At 43.3% G+C, this 20,427-nt stretch overlaps 1 protein-coding gene across 1 annotated transcript; it reads left to right on the plus strand.

Moving 5' to 3' along the window:
• The first annotated feature begins 13,620 nt into the window (after window positions 1–13,620).
• Window positions 13,621–16,363, plus strand: LOC121562497 (zinc finger protein 629-like). Its single transcript, XM_041874741.2, has 2 exons — window positions 13,621–13,890; window positions 14,268–16,363. Exons 1-2 carry the CDS (start codon window positions 13,725–13,727, stop codon window positions 15,392–15,394), a joined length of 1,293 nt encoding a protein of 430 aa, XP_041730675.1. The 5' UTR covers window positions 13,621–13,724; the 3' UTR covers window positions 15,395–16,363.
• Window positions 16,364–20,427: the final 4,064 nt, after the last annotated feature.

A 20,427-nucleotide genomic window follows, 5' to 3' on the forward strand; every position in this document is an offset into this window, starting at 1 on the left:
TTCCAGAAATGGTCTCCTTGCTTTTGTCCATGAGTATTTTTCATCAGATTTCACCTAATGCTGCTCATTCATGATATGAATTTGATCTTGTTATAATGATATAAAGTGGAATCCTGATGAAGAATTTATTCTCCCAGATCATCCTATACTTATGATAACCACTGCTTGTCTACATGTAGTAAAGCAAAACCAGAACTACTGCTCTGTAGGCTGTCGTGCACAGTAGTAAACTCCCATCCAGCTGGCGGCGCTGTTGTGTGTTGTCGTGAATCATGGGATGGATATAACTCACGCCCGCGTCCCACCGAGATACAACGGGTTCTGGGATGGAGAAAGCAGGAGGCCAAAAAAAACGGAGATTCGACGGGAGGGGAAAAGTAACAGAAGGGAGTGAGCCGAGAGGCGCCACAGCCAGCAGAGAGAGGTGGAGGCAGCCCCCAATCTGTCTACATCAGGCCAACAGAGCCTGGAAGAATGCCAGAGGAGATTGCAGAAGGACCAGACATTCAACATGAGCTTCCTCCCACGCCATCCTTTGATGTCCTGCTGGAGGTCGAATGAGACTTGGGGGGGTGGGGGTCTAACATGGACCAGATGTAACCGGCCTCAAGAGAATAATTGTGCAAGCAGGATGTTCTGTAAAACGTGGCATTACATAAACGGGGGGTGGGGGGGGGAGGGGTAGTGATTGTATGATGGAAAACGCTAGTATGATATGACTATGATGCAACCGGGTTATGGGGATGAGTTTATAAGGGATGCATGACAGTATATAAGTGGAAGTTGAAGGTCCGAGTACAGGTGGATGGATGACTTTCTGTAGGAGCAAGGACTGGATGGAGACAGATAACTATTTAGCAGCTTTAATGGTCAAACCACATTGAACACCATCAGCCAACGGCACTAGAACTGTCTGTCACTTCCTGTATCAATAAAGCTTAACTCCACACAATGAAAGCATTGGCCAATAGGAAAACTGATCATTCGTTACCAGATTCACCACATATCAGCAAATTATTTTATTTAACCTTTATTTTAACTAGGCAAGTCAGTTAAGAACAAATTCTTATTTACAATGATGGCCTACCCCGGCCAAACCTGGACGACGCTGGGCCAATTGTGCGCCGCCCTATGTGGCATTACATGCAATGTGTATATAATATATTGATAAATGTCACCTTCTCCGAGAGAGATTTACACGGTTATCAAAACGTCACACCAGGGTAAGCTTACACAAAACAAAGCCCTTATTTCAAGTGTTTCTAAAATCCCCTATAGGGAAAAATGAATGGTGGAAAAACGATTGGAACCATTACCCTGTTTGACCGCTAGGTTTTATGGGTATTATGACTCATACTGTGGTACTCTCTGCTATTGGATAGAGAGCTGTTCACCCCATGGTAGTGGGCAAATGTCCATCTTCAAATCAAAACCCAACCTTCATTTATCCTTTGTGACGCACAGATGTTCCAAACTACGTTTTAGACGAGACTGACTTTATGACCAAAATGATCCTATTTACCAGTGGTGTTAAGTAACTAAGTAAAAATACTTTGAAGTACTACATAAGTAGTTTTTTTGGGGTATCTATACTTTACTATTTATATTTTTGACAACTAACTTTTACTCCACTACATTCCTAAAGAAAATAATGTACTTTTTACTCTATACATTTTCCCTGACACCTAAAAGTACTTCTTACATGTTGAATGCTTTGCAGGACAGGGACATTTTCCAATTCACACACTTATTAAGAGAACAACCCTGATCTGGTGGACTCACTAAACACAAATGCTTAGTTTGTAAATTATGTCTGAGTGTTGGAGTGTGCCCCTGATTATCCATAAATAAAATAAAAAATAAAAAATCATGCAGTTGGGTTTGCTTAAAGGTATACTTTATCTACTTCCCAGAGTCAGATGAACTCGTGGATACCATTTTTGTCTCTTTGTGCAGTTCGAAGGAAGTTGCTAATTAGCGTTAGCAGAATTGCTAACTAGCGTTGACGCAATGACTGGAAGTCTATGATATCTATAGCGCAATGACTGGAAGTCTATGGTAACTGCTAGCATGCTAGTAGATACCATAGACTTCCAGTCATTGCGCTCACACTAGTTAGCATTGGCTTGTGAAACTACCTCTAAATTCCTTCATACTGGATGCAGAGACATAACAATTGTATCCATGAGTTCATCTAACTCTGGGGTAGTAGATACAGTATCCCTTTAATATAAGGAATTTGAAATGATTTATACTATTACTTTTGATACTTAAGTATATTTAAAACCAAATACTTTCAGACTTTTACTCAAGTAGTATTTTACTGGGTGTCTCACTTTTATTTGTTTACATCCCTGTTAGTGAGCATTTCTCCTTTGCCAAGATAATCCATCCACCTGATAGGTGTGGCATATCAAGAAGCTGATGAAACAGCATGATCATTACACAGGTGCACCTTGTGCTGGGGACAATAAAGCCCCGTTTCCACTGGCACTTAAAAGTAGGGCCAAATTAGGGCCAAATTCGAGCTGGCTTTAATGTAATTCTCAAATTCGAGCTGGGTCTAGGGAAACCCGGGCCAGTGCAGCCCAGTTTAACAACTGGTGCCAGCTCAATTAGAATTCGGGCTGGTGACACCGTTACTATGCAACCACCAAGCTGATCACTGATGGATGTTGACACAAAGTTAGCTAGCTCGTCTGGGCTTGTTGCTGTCAGCTAGTAGTACTGCAGTAGTCAGACATGACACGAATTACCGCCATAGCTGAATCCTTCATTCATTTTTGCACTACACAACACACTTTTATGAGAACAGTCAGCCCTCGAATGCTAGCTACCTAACACTAGCTAGCAAATCAGTGTTGAAACAAGCTAGCTAGCTAACGTGAGCTAGCAGGAATTTTAGCTGGCCAGGTCGTATTGAAAGCTAGCTAGCTAGCTACATCATATCAAACCTGTCGTCTGGTTTGCTAGGTTAGCTAGCTAGCTAATAGCCAATGCCATGGCAAGCAAGGTAGGAATTAAGCTATTACATTTACATTTTAGTCATTTAGCAGACGCTCTTATCCAGAGCGACTTACAGTTGGTGAATACATTTTTTTATATATATATATATATATATTCTTTTATTTTTTTTTTTTTATACTGGCCCCCCGTGGGAATCGAACCCACAACCCTGGCGTTGCAAACGCCATGCTCTATCAACTGCGCTACATCCCTGCCGGCCATTCCCTCCCCTACCCTGGACGACGCTGGGCCAATTGTGCACCGCCCATGAGTCTCCCGGTCGCGGCCGGCTGCGACAGAGCCTGGATTCGAACCAGGATCTCTAGTGGCACAGTTAGCACTGCGATGCAGTGCCTTAGACCACTGCGCCACTCAGGAGCTATCTAGCTAGCCTGTTATGCTAGCGACGACACTAACCGTTTTGCTAACTAGCTAACGTCAGCAAGCTAAATACATGGCTCTGAGTCTGGCTGGCACCGACAGGAGTATGGGGTAACGTTAGTTACAGCATGGTGAGGGTGAATTAAATTATTCAACATCTAGCTAGCTACCAACATTAGCGAAGCCAGCTGCAGTCACATATTGACTACCTAGCAACATGACATCATTTCTAATTTCTGGAGGCAGTGGAAACGCAATTTGAGCTAGTCCATCATGCCCAGCTCAACTGGGGTTGACTTCAAAGTGCCAATGGAAACGGGGCTTAAAAGGCCACTCTAAAATGTGCAGTTTTGTCACACAACACAATGCCATAGATGTCTCAAGTTTTGAGGGAGCGTGCAATTGTCATGCTGACTACAGGAATGTCCACCAGAGCTGTTGCCAGAGAATTGAATGTTCATTTCTCTACCATAAGCCGCCTCCAACATCGTTTTAGAGAATTTGGTAGTACGTCCAACCGGCCTCACAACCGCAGACCACGTGTAACCACACCAGCCCAGGACCTCCACATCTGGCTTCTTCACCTGCGGGATTGTCTGAGACCAGTCACCCGGACAGCTGATGAAACTTTCTGCACAAACGGTCAGAAAACATCTCAGGGAAGCTCATCTGAGTGCTCGTAGTCCTCACCAGGGTCTTGACCTGACTGCAGTTTGGCTTCGTTACCGACTTCAGTGGGCAAGTGCTCACCTTTGGCCATTGGCATGCTGGAGAAGTGTGTTTCAACTGTACCGGGCACAGGGTACACAGCATGTATGGCGTTGTGTGGGCGAGCGGTTTGCTGATGTCAACGTTGTGAACAGAGTGCCCCATGGTGGCAGTGGGGTTATGGTATAGGCAGGCATAAGCTATGGACAGCGAACACAATTGCATTTTATCCATGGCTATTTGAATGCTCAGAGACGAGATCCTGAGGCCCATTGTCGTGCCATTCATCCGCCGCCATCACCTCATGTTTCAGCATGATAATGCTCAGCCCCATGTCGCAAGGATCTGTACACAATTCCTGGAAGCTGAAAATGTTCTAGTTCTTCCATGGCCTGCATACTCACCAGACATGTCACCCATTGAGCATGTTTGGGATGCTCTGGATTGACGTGTACAACAGCTTGTTCCAGTTCCCAACCAATATCCAGCAACTTCGCACAGCCATTGAAGAGAAGTGGGAAAACATTCCACAGGCCACAATCAACAGCCTGATCAACTCTATGTGAAGGAGATGTGTCGTGCTGCATGAGGCAAATGGTGGTCACACCAGATACTGACTGGTTTTCTGATCCACGCCTTTACCTTTTTTTAAAGGTATCTGTGACCAACAGATGCATATCTGTATTCCCAGTCATGTGAAATCCATAGATTAGGGCCTAATGAATTTATTTCAATTGACTGATTTTCTTATATGAACTGTAACTCAGTAAAATCTTTGAAATTGTTGCATGTTGCGTTTATATTTTTGTTCAGTGTATTTGCCTTCTGTGAGTTGAAGAAATATTGCCTAGAGTCTTGTCATTCTTTTACCAAAAACCCACATATCTTTAAGATATTTTCTAATTTCTCTTCCTCATGAGGAGGGAGGATAATGAAAGTTCACAGAAGTTACAAGTAAAGTTAGACCTACCAATTAATGATCGTGTTTTTACTGCTAACAATTTGGTTTATGATTTATTAAGTGATTTAAATTTGAATTATAATATAATACACTGCTCAAAAAAATAAAGGGAACACTTAAACAACACAATGTAACTCCAAGTCAATCACACTTCTGTGAAATCAAACTGTCCACTTAGGAAGCAACACTGATTGACAATAAATGTCACATGCTGTTGTGCAAATGGAATTGACAACAGGTGGAAATTATAGGCAATTAGCAAGACACCCCCAATAAAGATTTAATGTATGGATCATCAGGTTCAGGTAGCATCAGGCTTGAATTTTTTTCTCTCAAAGCTCTAATCAAATCCAGACATAGGCCTATTTACATGCTTTATATGCTTTTGAATGGCACCTGTCACACTTTGGGGAAACCTGGAGGTACAGTGGCTTGCAAAAGTATTCACCCCCCTTGGCATTTTCCCTATTTTGTTGCCTTACAACCTGGAATTAAATTTGATTTTGGGGGGGGGGTTGTATCATTAGATTTACACAACATGCCTACCACTTTGAAGATGCAACATTTGTGTGTGAAACAAACAACAAATAAGACAAAAAAACAGAACTTCACCGTGCATAACTATTCACCCCCCCACCCCAAAGTCAATACTTTGTAGAGCCACCTTTTGCAGCAATTACAGCTGCAAGTCTCTTGGGCTATATCTCTATAAGCTTGGCACATCTAGCCACTGGGATTTTTGCCCATTCTTCAAGGCAAAACTGCTCCAGCTCCTTCAAGTTGGATGGGTTCCACTGGTGTACAGCAATCTTTAAGTCATACCACAGATTCTTATCAGACCGAGGTGGAACAAAATAATGATTAAACCATATTTGAGTGTATACAGAGGTATCTGGCACCTTTTAAACATGTATAATCTGGTTTAGAATGCTTAAAGAATTTCTCAAAACAAAGTTATTGCCTGTCAGTTTGTTTGAGCACTCTGCATTGGTGAAAAGCATGGCTGGAAGAGACGAATTTGTGATCCTGACTTCCATATTTAGTCAGTGTCTAACATCAGGGAAACCCAACAATTTTGTCTTTAAAATTAGAAACAATGCAATAAATTATCATCCTAGATGAATTACCCTATTATTTATTGTTACTGTTTGCCCACATGTAGTTATCTATTTCCATTATCACTGCTCTGTAGTAAAACCCCAGGTTATTGATACATTTAAAATATGCTTTCAGGAAAACATCTCCTTCCATTTGCCCAAGAGTATTTATCATCAACGCTCCTACCCGTCATAGACTACGGCGACATGATCTATATCAGGGGTGTCAAACTCATTTTAGCTCAGGGGCCACATGGAGGAAAATCTATTCCCAAGTGGGCCGGACCGGAAAAATCATGGTATATATAACTTAAAAACAACAACTTCAGATTGTTTTCTTTGTTTTAATACGATCAACATACAACATAAAGCTGGAGCCTGAGGACAGTGTGTCCAAAATAGTACAAGCACAACATCACTATTAATCATAAAACACGTCAAGTTTATTAGAAAATTCTAAAGAAAAAGAACACACAAACACACAATGCCTCAGTGATTAACAGAACTGTTTCACAGATCACAGAACTATATCAGGGTGTCATTTCTCAGGCAGAAATGTAGATAAAAATAATGAAATCCTGTTCCCCAAACAAGTGCAAGAACCACAGAGTCAAGAATAGGTTAAATATACAAATAAAATAAAATTAATTAAAAACAATAGCACATCAACATAAAAACATATAAACATAAAGCTGGAGCCTGAGGACAGTGTCCAAAAGCACAACATCACTATTAATCATAAAACACCTCAAGTTATTTGAAAGTTCTGAGGACAAAGAACACACAAACACACAATGCCTCAGTGATTCACAGAAGTATATCACAGATCACAGAACTATATCAGGGTGTCATTTCTCAGGCAGAAATGTAGATAAAAATAATGAAATCCTGTTCCCCCAAACAAGTGCAAGAACCACAGAGTCAAGAATAGGTTAAATATACAAATAAAATAAAATCAATTAAAAACAATAGCACATCAACATAAAAACATATAAACATAAATCTGAAAGCGTTGCTCAAACTCCCGTAACAGTCCAGTTATTTTATCTTTGAACCGCTTCATGTCTGCCACATGTTGGGTCGCGCACACATTTTTCAGACAGGGGAAGTGAGCTGCATCACCACCGGCAAGTTGCGTCTCCCACAATGACAGCTTCAACTTGAAAGAACGTATGCTGTCATAATACTGCGTGACAACTTTGTTGCGCCCTTGCAGCTGTTTGTTCAAGTTATTCAGGTGCTCTGTAACATCCACCATAAATGCAAGGTCCGGCATCCATTCTGCGGAATGAAATTCTAACACTGGTTTGCCCTTTTCTTCCATGAACTGTTCAATTTCTTCTCGTAAATCAAAGAAACGCCTCAGCACAGCACCTCGGCTTAACCATCTTACCTCAGTGTGGTATGGCAGGCCATAGATGTGGTCTTTCTCTCTGAGAAGGCTGTCAAACTGACGGTGATTCAGGCTTCTGGATCGGATGAAATTAACAGTTTGGATGACCACCTTCATGACGTTATCCATCTTTAATGACTTGCAACACAAAGCCTCCTGGTGCAAAATACAGTGAAAAGTCAAATCACGTCCTCCATTTGCAGATTGCACTTTCTCTCTGAACTTTGTCACAATGCCTGCTTTTTTCCCGATCATTGAGGGCACACCATCTGTAGCCAGGCTGACAGTGCGGGACCAGTCCACTCCGACCCTGTCCAGCGCGCCGACGAGTGCGGTAAAAATATCAGCTGCTGTCGTTGTATCTGTCATCGGCACCAACTCCACGAACTCCTCGGTGACGGTCAATGTGTCATCAACTCCGCGGATGAAAAAATGGCCAGTTGTGCAACATCTGTAATGTCCGTGCTTTCATCAATTGCAACCGAAAACGCAATAAATGACTTTACTTTTTGCTTCAACTGGCTGTCCAAATCCACTGAAAGATCGGAAATCCTGTCTGCAACTGTGCTTCTTGTCAGGCTGATATTTGCAAAAGCCTGCCGCTTTCCAGGGCACACAATCTCCGCTGCCTTCATCATGCATGTTTTTACAAATTCACCCTCACTAAATGGTTTTGAAGCCACTGCGATTTCATTAGCAATGAGGTAGCTAGCTTTCACTGCAGCGTCACTGATGTCTCGGCTGTGAGTAAACACAGACTGCTGTTTCTTCAGACCCGCCAACAGTTCATTCACCTTCTCTCATCTCCGCTGTCTTTGAAAGTTGTCATATTTGTCGGCATGAAGACTCACATAGTGGCGACAAAGGTTATATTCTTTCAGCACTGCAACATGCTCTGAACACACCAAACATACAGCTTTCCCATTCAATTCCGTGATTAAATAGGATGACCATTTTTCTTGGAACACTCTCGTCCACTTTTCTCTTTTTGACAGAGACATATTGGGGCAATGAGGGTGCCAAAGCACATAATGTTAAAAGTAGAAGCCGTAATAAATATTGCGGGCAAAACAAAGTAGCTCATTGGCTGCACGTGCTTGACCTACTTGCTCTGCCCTGGCATAAACAGTTTGCTTGCTTAACACAATTGCTATTGCGCCATCCAGTGGACGCAATTGGAACAGCAGTTTATTTTATTGAAAAATTGCAGCGCATTTTTATACTAAAAAAAAAAAAAAAACTTTTTTTCTTTTTTCTAAATCATCGCGCGGGCCGGATTAAACCCGTTTGCGGGCCTGATCCGGCCCGCGGGCCGTACGTTTGACACCCCTGATCTATATTAATGCAGCTGTCAATAGGCCCTTTTCACGTGACGTCAGACAACTTCCGTTCTGCCGCGATGCAGGTTATGTTTACATCCGGTGTCGCTTAGGAACGCTTAGCTAGTAGCACATCATTATGGAGTTCACCCAGTCCCTTTCACATCTGCCACCAATACGACTTAACGACGTAGAACGACTTGCTGACAAGTGGTCCCTTACTTCAAGATCGAAGCTTGATAAAGGCTACAAGTTCTTCGTTGAAGGTTACCTGTTTGATTATGAAGGTACGTGTTTATCTTTATTTAGCTTAAATTAGCCCTATGCTAGCGAAGGTTATGAGCTGACGAGTTTCTGTTTTGCAGCCTCTTTTTTAATATTACTGCTGTTTGTATCGACCGTAAGATAAGAGTCAGTAATGTATTAATGGCTAATGCTGCGCCCTTTCTCCCAATCACTGTATTGAAACAGTCTCAAGTGTAGTTAACGGTGAGGTGACAGTGAGAGGGCGATGTTACAGGTCCATGAAGAAAAATGAGGAGGCTCATCGGCTTCAGGTTTCTCAGATAAACAGTTCTCTAACATTATGATAAGATAGGTTAAGATAGATAAGTTTTCTTTTTGTTGTGTTTTGCTGCGGTTGCAGATTTAATAAGAATGATTCCACAATGTTCCACTGTGGATCAGTTTGTTTCTCAGTCTGAGCTCTGATTTTGTATCATTAAACTTAATACACAACGAAATTCTAACAAACCGATGTGGGTTGTTGACGGCAATAAAGACTGGGAAAGATTCTGTGATAACTCAAAATGTTCAAATTTTCGATAAGTGTTGGCACTACTTGTCAAAGGTTTCAGAACAGCCAATTTTTCTTAATTAAAAAAAAGAAATTGGGTTTTGAAAATTGTGTACAGTAGTTTATAATGAAACGCAGAAAAAAATGTTTTGTAAGTACAGCACTAATTGTTATGTCTCTATGAACAGGTTACACTAGACTCTGCAGAGGTTCCTGTGGTACTCAATCACATGTCATGTTCCTGCTCTGCTGGGAAAGCACTATGTAATCACATAGTAGCACTTCTTTTCAAAGTGCTCACTATGTTACCATGGGCTTTAAGACAGTGCCATTGCCTCTGTCATGCACCAGCGCACTGCAGACCTGGCACCGGCCTAGGACACAGGTCAGACATTATTTGTTACACTGATGCAGAACTTTGCAGTTTGTATTGACTTTTGACAATGTATTGTTCATCATTATTATATCACAGGGGAATTGTACCAGAGGCCACCAATGATATGGCGGTGTGTAAACCAGCGGCTAAGAAAAAAACAAGTGTCAGAGCTGGTGTGAAGTGCACACTGTACCGAGCCTATGATGGTGAGTCTGAATGAGCCCCCGCCTGTACTAGAGCGCAAAGACTTTAGTGCATTTCTAAAATAATACAAACATAAAAGTGATTATTATTTGTTACTTTTTATATAGACTTTCAGTGGATATTTTTTATTTGTATTAGAAGCATGTACGAGACTGGATGAGTGTGGTTGTCTTTTTTAGTGAAAAAGATAAGGTGGCATTTAATGAAATCTAAACTTGACATATCTCACTTTTCATGCCAGGGCCTATTCCGGATCCTCACGTCATGGCCAGTGCTGAGAAACTGAAAGACATCCGTCCACAACCAGGGATTTGCAAATTGCTGCACGGGCTTGAGGGCCTTAATTTGGTGGACTCTAAATTTGGCCCTGTGCCATTTGGGTCTGTGCTTTCTTACCAGTGCCCTCTAGAATTAAGTAGAGATATTATTAAACACCCTGGTGCCAGTGAGTTTCCTCAGTTGCCTATTGAAGGTTACAACTTTACATTTCCCATTGATTTTGAGCCCAACTACATACAACAATGTCATTTGGACAGCCTGATTGTGTCAGAGGAGATGTCTGCTGCTATTGAAGCAGAAACAAGAATGCAGTCAGAATGCCAGCTGTGGAGCCAGGTACGCAAACCCCGACTGACAGCCAGCAGATTCCGTGAAATATGCCATGTTCGTGGGGAGTTGTCTGCCAAGGCTTTGGCAACCCGCATTCTGAGAGGAACTCCTCAGACAGCTGCTATGAGAAGAGGGTTGGATCTGGAACCTGAGATACTGAGGCAATATTCTGATTTTTGTGATGTCTCTCTGAAACAATGCGGGGTCATCATCCACCCTGATTCACTCACCTTGCAGCCAGCCCGGATGCTAAAGTCTTCTGCCCAACAGAAGCACCACCATTTGGTCTTGCTGAGGTTAAGAGTTGCGATGTTGAAAATGTTACCCAAGTTAAACACCTGATCACAGTTAAAGGCCAGGCCTGCCTTAAGAAGAGCCACAAATACTACTATCAGGTTCAAGGCCAACTCGCCTTAAGCGGACTTCAGTGGTGTGACTTCATTACAGATACCCGCACTGACTTCACAGTTGAGAGAATCTTTAGGGATGAGGAGATTATCCACTCAATGCGACAGAAGCTTGATCATTTCTATTATAACATCTACATGGATGTCTTCTTAAGTTATAAAACATAAGGCAGAATTTTATGTGTAAATAGTGTTAAGGTAAATGTGGAAGGTGAACCTTTGACATTTTTTTCTTTAACTGCAAATTAACTTGTCATATACTGTATATCTCCTATGTACTGAAACACACATTTTGAAAAGGATTGTGATGTAAATGTCGACATGTTTTTCTTTAACTGCAAATGAACTTAATTGTGTTATATACTGTATATCTATGTATTGAAATACAAATTTTGAAAAGGATTGCGATGTTGTAAATGCTCTTACCAAAATCAAAAGGATTGGAAGCAGTTGCTTGCAAACATATATTTAATAGTTCCATCAGTGCCATGACACATAAGCACATAACATGGTTAATAGTTGGATATTTTTACAATATATCACATTAGGTTCATTAATAGCTATGAAAAAGTTATTACCCTTAACAAAAACATACAGTATAACATTAGATCAATTAAATTACCAACAAAGTTAATTCATATTTACATTTTTTTGTACATACAATACAGTAATATAAAAGTACTTCTATTTACAGCCCATCTAGCTTACTCAGGAAATATACAACTTCCAGTTGACAAAAACATCAGACTGGTTTGTCTCCTTTAATGTCAAGAGGTCCCTGATAGTTCGACATGAGGCAGCAGATGGCCCACAGCTGATTCACTGAACCCACTGTGGAAAGAGGAACAAGCCCATCCCAGATATGGTACTCCTTCACCCTCCGTATGGCCCTCTCGACTAAAATCCTCAGCCGGGCGATGGCCTGGGTCTTAAGAGTGTCCTCCCTGCTGAGCTGAGGAGATTTTTACGGGAAGATACAGGAATTTCTGTTTGTTGTTTGAACAAAATGGTACACTGCAATAGCATCTTCTCGAAGATTGTGCCATGCTTCGGTGTTGGATGGGATACTGTTGCGATACAGACACCGGGAGAAAAGAAACAGCTAAATTAACATTCAGCTTTGACCAGGAATCAATATTTATCTAGCTATCATGCACAACAGTATTTGAATAGGTGAGTTACTATACATTCATGAATAAACTAACTGCCTAACAAAGGGTTAGATAGCTAGCTAAGTAAACTTGTTACATTACAGCCAGGCAGCAATGTAACGCTACCTTTTAACGTTATCGGTATCTGGTACTAAGTTGTTGTTAGCTAACGTTAGCCCACTTTTAAGTAACTAAGGCAGTGAACAATTATGAATTAACAATAACGTTAGCAAGTTACAAACCATTGCATATACGTAAACATTATTACTCTTAACTTTACTAATTTAACTTAAACGTACCTCAGAAGAGAAGTCTCAGGTTACGGGCGAACGGAAGTGAAGTTAACCTGCTACGCGGAAAGGCGGAAGTTAGATGACGTCATCGTGAAAAGGGCCTATACACTGAAACCATTGGATGCAGTTTATCACACCGCACAGCACTTTATTACGGACGACAGGTTCAGTTCACATCACTGCATTCTGTATCAGAAAGTAAGTTGGCCCTCTTTGAAGTCTCGCAGATCGATGCAATGCTTTCTTTTTTGTTTATAAAACTATTTTACAAAAACTCCCGCTGTACCTAACATCATTAATCACTTTTAGACGTACACGTTACCAAGGATGGCTAACTCTGGAAATTCCTTTTTCTCTACAGTTAGGTAAATCAGCTTTGAGGTTTTTTTTTTGCAATTTACTTGTGGAATAATCTCAAAAACTCTCAAATTTGATGATTTGGTGTCTCTAGGGCATTTCAGATGGCTGATTGAGGACGTTTAGTAGTATGTGTTTGTTTTCTATGACTGCGTTTTGTATCTCTGCTTTGCTTTTCATATTAATGTGTATATTTGTGTAATTAAAGGGCTCATCGGTAAAAGAGACCTTGGTCTCAGTATGACTCCTTGTTAAAATAAAAGGTTAAATAAAAATTCTGACCTAATGCTGCTCATTCATGATATTGATTTAATCATGTATAAAGTAATGCTATACAGTCGACTCCTGATGAATAATTGTTTATCCCAGATCATCCTATACTTATGATAACCACTGTTTGTCTACATGTATTTATTGTTTCCCTTTGCTACTGGTCTGTAGGCTGTCGTGCACAGTAGTAAACCCCCATCCAGCTGGCGGCGCTGTAGTGCGTTTCCGGGTTTGCCACCAACTACTTTGAACCGAGGTATTTTAAGAACTTTCCTTGACTAGAACACGGAAGTAGGATTGGAAACGACTTTCTTTTGATTTTGAATTCATTGCGTGGAATAACAATAGATCCACTGACTGAACTCAATAGGTTACCCAACTCTCATTCGACTGATCATGTATAAACTACAGTTGTTGCGTGTGTTTTTAAATGAGCGTTTAACGGCGGCTGCTGTGGAGATTTTCGGGGCAGTTGAGAAAACGGTAGTGGAGTATCAGGAGGAGAATGATCGGCTACGGAGACTGCTGCGGATCTCACCGAAGATGCAATTATGTAGAATAGGTTCGTATGTAGATCTACTGATAGCTAGCTATAGTTATTTCTACCTTATTGAGAAACTGTTTGGGCTAACAGTGATCACCAGTTCATACATTTTAAGAAGTTGTTTTTAAACTTAACGCGCATGGATAAAAACATTGTCATAAAAAAACAGGAAGTGATTAGAATTTATATAATAAAAAAATGGAAAAACGTTAGAAATAAATATCTTATTCTCTTCAATTTATTGAGAAGTAGTCGAAAATATAGTTTCGTTTTCCAGTTATTGAGTTGGAATTACAGTTGACCTAGTCTTGAATTGACTGTCTTAAATTCAAATTGACCCCAACCCTGATGTCTAAAGTCTAGGTAACATCTGCTCCTCCTCTCCTTCCCTCCAGACTCCCTGCAGCGCTCTGTCTCTGTGTCTGAAGAGGAGGTTCCCCCTGAGCAGCAGCACTGTGAGCAGGAGTGGAGCCCCAGTCTGGGGCAGGAGGACCCAGAGCCCACACAGATTAAAGGGAAACAGGAGGAACTCAGGACCAGTCAGGAGGAAGAGCAGCTTCAAGGGATGGAGGCTGATACCATAGAGTTCATATTCACTCCTTCCTGTGTGAAAAGTGAATGTGATCTGGAGGACCCACTTCGGTCCTTGACTCTTCCCCAAACCCAGACTGTGGAGAACAGAGAGAGTGACTCTAAACCATTGGATCCCACACCTTTTGGCACTGGGACCCACATTAAGGGTCTTTACATTCCCTGTGACCCGCCATATAATCAAAACAATGCCTCCAGCCACAGCTCAGCCGTAAGCAGCGACCCAGTAGGACTTGACAGCAGCCCACTATTGGATCCCAGCCCACCATTGGATCCAAACACGTCAATGGGGGAACACTGTTCCACACCCAGCACCACGTCTAGAAAAACTCACCACTGCCGTGACTGTGGTGAAACGTTTCCTCTGAAAGCTGACCTGCAGAGGCATTTGACTCTTGCCAAGAAGAGACTCAGCGAATGTCACTTCTCCAATAAACAGTACAATTCCACCTGTAAACTGCAGGCCCATATCCAACTCTGTCACATGGAGAAATCTTGCACATGCCCTGTTTGTGGCAAGACCATCAAACACAAAGGAGATCTGTCCAGGCACATGGTTATTCACACAGGAGAGAAACCATTTAGCTGTGGTGACTGTGGGAAAAGCTTCTATCAGAAGGGGCACCTTACAGATCATATACGGACTCACACAGGAGAGAAACCTTTTAGCTGTGGTGACTGTGGGAAAATCTTCAATTTGAAGGGGAACCTAATGAAGCATAAACTGACTCACACAGGAGAGAAACCATTTAGCTGTGGTGACTGTGGGAGAAGCTTCAGTCTCAATATGAACTTAAGCAGGCATAAACTGACTCACACAGGAGAGAAACCATTTAGCTGTGGTGACTGTGGGAAAAGCTTCACTCAAAAGTCTAACCTGTTGATGCATGTGAAAAACATCCACAAAGGAAGAAAACAGGTTGAGAACTGAAAGAAGAAAGTTAGGACAAAGATCTTCTGTCAGGAGATGGGAATAACAGGCAGGATGTGGACAACACTCTTAGGTAGGGCTGGTATTTTTTTTTTTTATGGACAGTATTTGACAGTACTTTATGTTTTTTAATAATAAATGTTCTAAATTTGTTTTGAGTAGTGCGTGACCCTAGGGTGGCAACACATACATTCTAAGTGATTTCAATGGGTCTCTCTCCATTCTGATTGTTTTATACTGTTCAATTCAACTTCAACCCCCCCCAAAAATTCAGCGTTTTCATCAATATATGCATTTCCTGCACCAATTTGCTATCATTTCCACACTGCCACGTAGGGCTGTACGATCTGGGCAAACAGTCTAGGCCTTTTTTTTAAACTAATCGTTGCAATTGGGATTAATTCTATAGTTAGAATATAATAGTGGGCACTTTGAATACAGAGTTGTGTGACATGACCAGAATGAAAATGTCAGGGAGGGGTTATTGTGACAGGGTAGGAACCAAAGTGTGGATAAGTGTTTTCTAGGGGACCCTATAATCTTTGGCTACATTTAATGTTTTCTCTTAGGTACTTCATGTAGCTAACATTCATGCTTCGCTTATTCCTTTTTGATTTAGAAGATACTGTTGCAAAAAACATGCTGTGTGTTGGGGTCGGGGAACAACAAATGCGCTTCTTGAGTAACAGGGGGCGGGGCTAGGTCTGTGTGGACAGCGGCATGGAGAGAGAGAGAGAGCAGACTCAAGTAGGGAAGTAAACTATGAAAATGGACATTATCACATTTAACAAACCAAACATTCAAATACCGTCAATACCGGTATATCGTAAAATACGGCATACGCCCAGCCCTACTCTTAGGAAAGCAAAGCAACTCTGGATCATGCATACTCTCTGCTTCAGATAAATAGATGTGTGATTAATTTACTTTTGTAAAACATTCTATTGGAATAAAGTTTGATTTGAATAATGAGGTAATGATGAAACATTACATAGTATAGAGTGCTTGCAGTTGCGTCACAAATCACCTAGCAATCGCACCAGGCCATGTTGGAAGACCGAAGTAAGTCTGTTGGAAGTCCTCCAATCGTCCACATGGCTGGCTGCATTTTGCTACCACCGGAAACTTCGGGAAGATTGCCCGTTATTTTAGTTTTTCTAAGGACCCAGAAAATGGAGGCAGTGGGAGAACCTATTCAAGTAAGTAAATATATTTTGAATATGATCAATGTATTATTAGCTAGCTAGCTTGCTACAGAAACCTAGTGTGCAGGCTAACTAACTACTCAAATGAACATCACCTTTTTGTTCAGTCATAAGCTCTCCAATTAGTTTTATTTGATTGTCACAATTTTTTCAGGATATCAGCCATGTGAACCCATTTTGCAGCTGATGGCGGCAGGTAGCTTAGTGGGTAAGAGCGTTGTGCCAGTAAACCGAAAGGTCGCTGGTTCTAATCCCCGAGCCGACTAGGTGAAAAATCTGTCGATGTGCCCTTAAGCAAGGCACTTAACCCTAATTGCTCATGTAAGTCGCTCTGGATAAGAGCGTCTGCTAAATGACTCAAATGTAATGTAAAATAATGGCATGCAACGCCAGTGCAGCCATAGGTCTACAAGCAGCGGTTCCCAACTCCAGTCCTGAAGTCCTGCCAACAGCACACATTTTTGTTGTAGCCCCGGACAAACATACCTGATTCAACTCAGAGGGCCTGATGATTAGTTGACAAGTTGAATCAGGTGTTTTTTCTTTTTCTTCCAGGGCTACAATATAAAATTGTACTGTTGGGGGCACTGGTATGATGGCATTAGCCTTATGCACATTTGCAAAGCACCCCCTGACATTGTGCATCTGAAGCAGAGAATAGCTTAACGTACACATTGTTTACATATTGTTCAGCTATATGTTCTCAATTTAAAAATGATACCAGTAGACAATGAATATGAGGCGAATCATTATACTAGATGTTGTACATGCCTTGTGCTGACATAAAATTGTTTAGTGCAAATCCAACCCTTGTAATCTAGGTGGTGAAATGTATGGAGGCAGGAGATGATGCGATCCTTAGCTTAAAACATACATACAACTACTACCACCAAGTTCAATGCCAGATACTTTTCTCCCAGAAGGTCTGAGTGGCACTTGGAGGTGCTACTGTGATAATGAAGATGGTTTGCCTAAGACTACCACAACAATTACATTGTCTATGCTAAATGTGTTTAAATTGTCAAATAAATAAAATAGTTGGACTATAAGAAATACTTTTTATTCAATGGGGCTAGGCAAAGCATAGATGTCACGGTTTTCTAAGCCAGAACCCAGAAGCAGACCAGGACAAGGTGAGTTGAACGAAGGAGAGTATTTATTAACAGATTCAAAAAACGATGCAGAATAATCCAGGGGACAGAGCGGGCGGCGGAGATGAGTTGGTGGAGGTGAAGTGGCAGATCCAATAATGGCTCGGCAGCCGCCGACAACCAGGCAGGGGTTGGGTGAAGGTTCCGGGAGAATGACTGTACATAGAAACAAACGGAGGTAAGTACACGGCAAGCCAACAAGGTGCAAAACAACAAAACTAACGCTAGTAACTCAGAGGCTGATACGCTGACAAACATACTGTTCATGGCTAACGATCCGGCAGGGAATGGATGTCAGGTCAGAGCTTAAGAAGGGGTGATGATCAGGACCAGGTGTGCCGAGGCTGATGAGACGCAGGTGCGGGTAATCGAGAGATCACCCGCCTAGCAACGTCGCCCGGCAACCGGACAGGGTGCGTTCAGGAACCGTCGGGAAACAGGAGATATCGAGCAGAAAAACGGCAACACAGGCAGGAACAGACTCAGGAATCATGACAGTACCCCCCCTCTGATGAACGCCACCGGGCGGACTACCCGGAGCGCCAGGATGGAGGCGGTAGAAGTCACGAAGGAGGTCAGCATCAAGGATCTGACGCCGAGGAATCCAACTCCTCTCCTCAGGACCATACCCCTCCCAGTCCACGAGATACTGAAAACCCCGGCCCCGCCGTCTGGAATCCATGATGCGGCGCACCGTGTAGACAGGTCCTCCTCCGATCATCCGAGGAGGAGGAGGCAGAGGGGGCAACAGAGGGCTGAGGAGAACAGGCTTGAGGCAGGAGACATGGAAGGTGGGATGGACTCTGAGCGTCCTAGGCAACTTGAGTCGAACCACAACCGGATTGATCACTCTCTCCACCACAAACGGACCAATGAACCTCGGCGACAGTTTCCTTGACTCAGTCCGCAGAGGGAGGTCCCGTGTAGCCAACCAGACCTTATCTCCAATAGCATAAGCGGGGGCTGGAATACGGCGACGATTCGCCTGGAGCTGATACCGGTCAGAAACTCTAAGGAGGGCCTTTCTGGCCCGATGCCAGGTCCGGTGGCAACGACGAATGTGGGCCTGGACAGAGGGAACCGAGAGATCCTTCTCCTGAGAAGGAAACAAGGGGGATTGGTAGCCGTATAGGCACTGGAAGGGAGACATCCCAGTGGCAGAAGTAGGGAGAGTATTGTGGGCATACTCAACCCAAGGCAACTGAGAGACCCAATAGGTGGGGTTGGAGGAAACAAGGCAGCGCAGCGTGGATTCCATCTTCTGGTTGGCTCTCTCCGCCTGTCCATTGGATTGGGGGTGGAATCCAGATGTGAGACTGACTGTAGCTCCAATGGCCAAACAGAAGGACTTCCAGACAGCAGAGGTGAACTGAGGACCACGGTTGGAAACTATGTCACTGGGCAAACCGTGAACCCTGAAAACCTCCCTAACCAGGATCTTGGATGTCTCAGAGGCAGAGGGAAGCTTGGAGATGGGCACAAAGTGGGCGAACTTGCTGAATCTGTCCACAATAGTCAGAATGACCGTGTTCCCCTCAGAAGAGGGCAACCCAGTGACAAAGTCCAGGGCCAGATGCGACCATGGTCGCCGGGGGATAGGTAGGGGGTGAAGAAGTCCAGAGCTGGGCCGATTGGCACTCTTGTTCTGCGCACAAACTGGACAGGCAGCAACAAACCTCCGAGTATCTTCTCCCATGGCAGGCCACCAAAATCGTCTGCGTAGAAGCGCCATCGTCCGAGCCACGCCAGGGTGGCAAGCCATCTTGCTGGCGTGGGACCATTGGAGGACAGCCGAACGGACTGACTCAGGCACAAACAAACGACCGGGTGGACCGTTACCGGGGCCGGGCTGCGTCCGAAGGGCCGCCATAACCTCCTCCTCAATCCTCCACATAACGGCTCCCACGACAAGGTTCCGGGGAAGAATCGTCTCAGTCTTGGCCCCACTCTCCTCCGTCTTGGAGAACATCCGGGACAAGGCGTCCGCCTTGCCGTTCTTAGACCCCGGTCGGAACGTCAAGGAAAAAATTAAAGCGTCCAAAAACAACGACCACCTGGCCTGACGGGAGTTGAGACGTTTAGCCGATTGCACGTAAGCAAGATTCTTGTGGTCAGTCCAGACAACAAACGGTTGCTCCGCCCCCTCCAACCAATGGCGCCACTCCTCCAAGGCAAGTTTCACCGCGAGAAGCTCCTGGTTACCCACATCGTAGTTCCTCTCCGTAGACGAAAGACGACGAGAGTAGTAGGCGCAGGGATGGAGTTTACCGTCAGTGGAGCATCGCTGGGACAGGATGGCGCCAACCCCCACATCAGACGCATCCACTTCAACGACAAACTGACGGGCAGTGTCAGGTTGAGAGAGAATCGGAGCGTTGGTGAATCGCCTCTTCAAATCCAGAAATGCTCGGTCCGCCTCAGGATTCCAACTGAAGGTTCTGGTACTAGAAGTCAGGGCAGTTAAAGGAGCGGCCACACGGCTGTAATCACGGATAAATCTCCGATAGAAATTCGCAAACCCCAGAAACCTCTGGAGCTGCAATCTCGTACCGGGCTGGGCCCAATCCAGAACCGCCTAACCTTCTCTTGGTCCATCCTAATCTCTCCCCTGGAGATGATGTACCCGAGGAAGGATGTAGTGTGGGCGTGAAATTCACACTTCTCGGCCTTCACAAAC

The sequence above is a fragment of the Coregonus clupeaformis genome, unplaced genomic scaffold (assembly GCF_020615455.1).
Source record: "Coregonus clupeaformis isolate EN_2021a unplaced genomic scaffold, ASM2061545v1 scaf0090, whole genome shotgun sequence".
Lineage (NCBI taxonomy): Eukaryota > Metazoa > Chordata > Actinopteri > Salmoniformes > Salmonidae > Coregonus > Coregonus clupeaformis.